This window comes from Egretta garzetta, unplaced genomic scaffold (assembly GCF_000687185.1).
Source record: "Egretta garzetta isolate BGI_Z169 unplaced genomic scaffold, ASM68718v1 scaffold27, whole genome shotgun sequence".
NCBI lineage: Eukaryota > Metazoa > Chordata > Aves > Pelecaniformes > Ardeidae > Egretta > Egretta garzetta.
Window position 1 is genome coordinate 3539115 of NW_009260400.1, and position 5581 is coordinate 3544695.

Below are 5581 nucleotides of genomic sequence, written 5' to 3' on the forward strand. Positions count from 1 at the left end.
GGTCCGGAGCCAGGCGGCCCACTCTCCCACCCCAGACCCCGGCAGGACCCGGTGCCCCGGGCTCCGCTGGCTGTGCCAGCTTCGGGAAGGAGCAGGTCTGGCTGAGGCCCCGTGCCCTGGCCGGGCTGACCTCGGGGCCTCCCACCCTTCGGGTTGGCCGCTGTGCCCTGCAGCCGCCTGCTTTGGCCCAGCTGCGCCCCGATGCCGTGCGTTGCTCGGCCAAGGGCTCAGCCCGACCCCTTTCTCCTCGCAGCCATGCCAACGCCCTGCTCCGAACAGAGGTAGAAATGTTTGAGAAATGGTACCGTAAGATGGAGCCATGTGGCCCGTCGCTCTGGCTGCCGAACGAGATGCAGGAAGCCCCACTGGAGCTGATGCAGGTACTGCTCCGGAGTCAGGGCAGCAGCTGCAGGTGCTGGGTTTTTGGGTCTGGCTGCTGCCTTACGGCACAGAGCTATGGCCCTTCCTCCCACTGCAGCCCCCCGACAGGAGGTCAGCAGGCAAGCTCCCCGCCCTGAAATGTGGTGAGGGAAGTCCCCTAGCAGCCCTCTGCACTTGGGCTTCACATTAATGAGCCCCTAACCTAGATACCTGCTTGCGAAAAGGTGCTGCTGGTCTTGTAGGTGTAGGAGCTTGGGCTGCCTTGCCATTCCTGCACCCAGTGTAAAGGCCAGGCTGCCTTCTCATTTCTCCTCCTCCAGCTGATGTTGTCTGTTCCCTGTGTCCCCCTCAACTGCGAGTGCCAGGGAGATCTGGAATGAGGTAACCCTCATGCAGCATAGTTTGAAGTAGAAGTTAAAGACATAGGGAGGCTGGTGCCAAGAAAGCAGGAGACTTGCCCAAGGCCATGCCAGGTCTGCTGTGGGACACTCTGCTCCTCTCCTCCCTCCTGGCCACCATTCACGTGGGCTCAGACCTGTGTGCACCCACACGTGGGTACCTCTGCTGAGCATGCGTCGCTCTCTTCCTTCTCGCTTGAGCCACAAAGCAGCTTTTGGAGCAGATTTTTACCTCCTGGCCTGAACATCGCCTTTTCACCAGAGACAGAGTGAACAGAAGCTCTCGACCCTTTGCGGTGGAGCTCCTTTCAGCCAGCCTCCTGCACTGGATTTTAGAGCCTGCCCAAGTCCAAAGTAGCCACTTTCTGGTTAGTCCCAGCCTGAGCCCTTAGACACTCTGCCTTTGGCCAGGTGGGCTCCTGCCCTCTGCAAAGCAGCGCCTGCCCCACTGTGTCCCCACAGTGCTGGGAGTCGTTCCCAACTGGTGTCAGTTCTGAGAGTGTGCTCCAGCTTTCCCCAGACTCCTCAGGGCGTCTGGCCCAGGCAGTGGTAGGAGACCCCATCTGTCCCTCACAACAATTAGCGTCTTCGCTATGAAGAGGTGTTTTACCTGTGCACATGAAGCTGTCACGTTGGCTTTGAATTCCAGCCCTGGATTTGCCTGTTGAAGTGAACCAAAAGTCTTGCATAGGAGGGTTTCATGGGTGGATGAGAGGACAGATGGGGCCAGGCCAGAGTGGCCCTGAGTTACCTCTGGTCTGGAGAGGCCTCCTTGTCCTTGCTGTAAGCTGGAATCCTGCTAACATGGCCCTTGAGATTATTTTCCTTCTGAATACAGGAAAACCATCGACAGTGGGCTGGTGCTGGCTTCCTAACAGCATCTGCATTGTTCCTTGGTTGTTGCAGACACGTGGCAGGTTCAAATCCAAGTTGCATTCTGCGACAGACTCTTTTGTAGGCCTGACAGTGGAGCAGAAATATGAGCTGGCTGAGCGGGAGCTGACTGAGATGAAGGATGAGATTGAGAAGATGAGCGAGGACTTGGGACAGACGTTGCAGAACCTCGAGGTACGGCTCTCCAGGCTCCTGATGGTCACCAATGTGTCAAACAGTCTCGTTACTTTTCTCATCCCTCAGGCAGTGAGACAGACTTGCTTGGTGGGAGCCGTTGATAGCAGAGCGTTGCCATGAGTGGTCCTGAGTGGAGAGTGGGAGTCAGAACTGTCCTCTCCCCTCCCCCTTTTCTTGAAGGCCAGTACACCCACAGAGATCAGAGGTGCCCTTTCTCTAAAGATGGATCTTACTATGGCAGGGACTAATAATAATACAGGTGAGGGGAAGACTTTTCAGTAGAGAAGTTCAGATTGGCTGTGTGAGATAAAGTCATCAATGCTTGACAGAAAAATCTCCTTCTTGCCAGCTTCTTGAAGGTGTGCCCTTTGTGCCAGATATGTTTTTCATTCTAGCAGCTCCCAGAAGCTTCCTGATGTGGCTGGGCTCCATGCAGTCCTCTCCAGGATCTGCCTTTTCGCTGTGTCTGGGACTTCTTCGGAGCATGCTCCCAGTCTGCATGGACTGCATCCCTGCTGCAGGCTCCTTGTGGCTGTATGACCATCTCTGCCTGCCCTGTGCTGGCTGCCAAGGCCTCCTAGCCAAGATGCTCAGGAGCTTTTGGGGAAGGAGAGACCTCCGCATTCAGTTCTGACTGCTGATGCTGCCTGCAGTGGCCGAGAGGTGAAGCAGGAAGCCTGCCCCTCTCATGTGCCACAGGGCACATGCAGGAAACAAAGGGTGTCATTTTTTGTCTTGTGTTGGCTTAGGCTGGCAGTGTTTGTAGGTCAGGACTGAGTGGCAGATGTTGAAGCTCAGGCCTGTGAGAAATTTTTTTTTCTTGTTCTTTTTGAAGTGAAGTAGCAGTGCTGTGGGAGTCTGTACTGAGCTGCACGGGGTGGAACTCGGTGCTCCCACAGCGGAAATGCTGGCAATGCCAGCAGAGAGCATGCCTCATCCTGCCCCCTGTTCTCTGTTTCCAAAGCTGTTTGAATAAGGGAAGTTAGCACCTCTCCAGCATTTCCTGACTTTATTTCTGCAGGCAGCCATAGAAGAAGCAGATGTTTGGTGGACTGATGTTAAGAAAGCCATCAGTGACTTTGAGAAAGACATCATCAGCACCATTTCCAGCAAGACAGGGAGTATCATAGCTTCTGAGAAGCTGCTGAGATACATGGAGGAGAAGAACCGCCAGAGGGTCAGTGCATCACGGCGAGTTTTGAGGCTGGTCTGTCATCTGACAAGTCCGTTGATTAGGGAAAATACTCATTCCCGTACTCCTGTGTGGCCTGCATCACCTTTCCAGACTGTCCTAGCAAGTCTCTTTGGACACTTCATGTCACACGTGGCAGCTGGTGCCTAGCTCGGGTGCTCCTTGGGCTGCTGAGCTGCAGCACAGCTGTGAGCACAGATGATTCAGGGCCCTCAGCCTGGGAAAGGGCGCAGCCATGCCCTCGCGTTTGGGGCAGGGTGATGCTGAGCAGACTGTCTTGCTGGGCTCCTTTCCAAGCCAGCAGCGAAGGCTGCAGTGTGGATGAGGCGAATGAGAACCGCACCACGAGGAGGGGGGCCTGGGTGCTCTTTCTCAACCCAGGCTCTGCTGTTCCACTATAACCTGCTGTCTTTCTTTAGGATCTGCTGAGAGAGAAGTTGCGCTTAAAAAATTACTTGCTTAAGGATTACAAGCAGAAGCTGCAGCAGCAGGTCAGGCAGGTGTGTGCAGCCATTGAAGAGAAGCAGGGACTAGACAGCCCCGTGAAGAGCAAAAGGAGTACAGCCCGGTGCAGATGCATCTGTGTAGAAATGTGTGGCCCTCCTCCTCCTCCCCTTCCTCCTTTGCCCCTGGCCTTGCTGCCTTTGTCGTCTGCCCAGGTTCAGACCTGGCACATGTCAGTGTGCATGGGATGAGACCAGAAGTCTCACAGAGTGGAAGCTGGCAGATCTCGTAGTGCCCTTTTTGCCCTGGAAAGGATGTGAGGTGGATCAGAGCAGTTCCCTGGGGACTGGCTGCTGCTGGCATGGCCGAAGCCTCGCCAGAGGGGTCCTGTCTCACTGCTTGGACCGTCCAAGCTAGGACACAGCACGCAGGCTCAGTGGCATACTCTGTCTCACATTTCTTCCCAAGCCCCAGGTTTGCAGCTGGGCTGAAGATGCTGTTCTTTTAGGTCTGCTTTCCCCACAGAGCAAAGCTCTCTTACTTGGGATGCAACTTTGGTCAGCAACCTACAGCTCTGCTTCCTTGGGGTTTACAGAAGGAGCAGATGGGAGAGACACTCCATGAGGTCCGTTTGCAGCAGCTGCAGGTGAGAAATGCCCAGTACCAGGAGAAGATTGATGAGAAGAACCAGGAGCTGCTGCAGCTAAAACTGACCTCAGGGAAGACTGTCCAAGTCCTCAGCTTCTATAGAGTGAGTGAACTTCCCAGCACCCCCGTTTTGCCTTTCTTCTGCTTCCAAGGTCCACACACAAGCTCTTGCATCCTTCCCTTTTCTCAACCAGAGGATCCTCTGCCTTCCACTGACTTAGTGATTCAGTTGGGAGCTTTGCCCAACACACCAAGAGCAGCGATGCCCTCGTTCATGTTTGGCTACAGCCTGATGATGGGGTTCATGTTTTGCAGCCTGGTTATTTCACACCCCAGGGGAAAATCCCTGTAGGAAAGGGCTTTGGTGCTGACTTGCACAGGAAAATACATTTTTTACATAACCTCTGACATTTGAAAAGATGTCCTGAGCTGCAGCCGTCACTCTGTTACCAAGTCTCTGCTGTTACCAGGGAAAAGTGCTGCCCAACTAGGTGTATTTGCTTCTCTCCCACCAGCTGTGTTGTCTCGTGAGTCCTAAACCCCAGCTGCTGCACCATGGGCTGTGCTGCAGTGTGACATGGAGCACATAACAAAGCTGTCCCTGCTTGGCCAGGGAATGAGGCTGCCTTCTGCAGGGGACGAGTAGTGCCAGAGCTCCCCGGGGAGCAGAGCTCCCACTTGGCCAGCTGAGACCAAGGTGGTGGCTGGGAGCTGCTTCTGTGCCCACTGATGCTGTCCTGCTCTCACGTTCCAGAGGAAGCTGCAGGATGCCATGGAAATGTCCACATCTCTGATGAAAGACATCTCCCAGAGGAAGGAGCTGCTGGAGAAAATTGAAAGAGAAGCTGCTCTGGTGGAGGAGGTAAGAGAGCGATGTGGGAGACCATGAGACTTCACTTGGGAGGACTCTTCTGAGGTATTTTGTGGTGTGTTGGATACCAATGCCCGTTCAAGGCCCAGCAGTGAGCTGGATACCTGTGTGCCTTTCTGGGTCTGAGCAAGACCCGGGGCTCCTGCTGATGCCAGTGACCACGGGCAGGTTTGCAGAATAGGCCATGTTGTGGATTTTGGCCCTGGCTTCTTGAAGTTCTGTTTCCTTGAACTTTTCATCAGCAATGTCCTCCCCAGGGGGAAGCAGCACTGCTGCCATACCAGTCTGGGGTATGTCCCCTCACTGGCGGGGATACCACACCTTTGGGAAATGGGTTCAAGGGGCTCCCTAGCAGTGCTGCCTGGCAGGGATGGAGGCACTGGTGGATGCATCCCACGGCTCCCCCGCAGTGCCGGGGGTTTAATTTATCCTGCCAGCCTGCTTCCCTGGAGGACTGGCCACCAGCCAGCAGAGACGCATTTCCCTGGGGTCTCCTTTGCCCTCTATCCCTATTCCTCTGGCAGCAACGAGCTGAAGCTGAGAGCGTGAATCGGCAGCTGCGGAAGCAGCTCTCAG

General features: G+C 55.1%; 1 protein-coding gene across 1 annotated transcript in view; it reads left to right on the top strand.

The window, feature by feature from the left end:
* The first annotated feature begins 257 nt into the window (after nt 1-257).
* Nucleotides 258-5581, top strand: part of CCDC113 (coiled-coil domain containing 113) — a 7091-nt gene continuing 1767 nt past the window's right edge. Inside the window, exons 1-7 of the mRNA XM_035898824.1 lie at nt 258-380; nt 1686-1847; nt 2872-3027; nt 3462-3542; nt 4082-4237; nt 4889-4996; nt 5530-5550. Coding sequence (XP_035754717.1) covers nt 288-380; nt 1686-1847; nt 2872-3027; nt 3462-3542; nt 4082-4237; nt 4889-4996; nt 5530-5550 — 777 coding nt within the window. The 5' untranslated portion in view covers nt 258-287. The remainder of the gene's footprint in view (nt 381-1685; nt 1848-2871; nt 3028-3461; nt 3543-4081; nt 4238-4888; nt 4997-5529; nt 5551-5581) is intronic.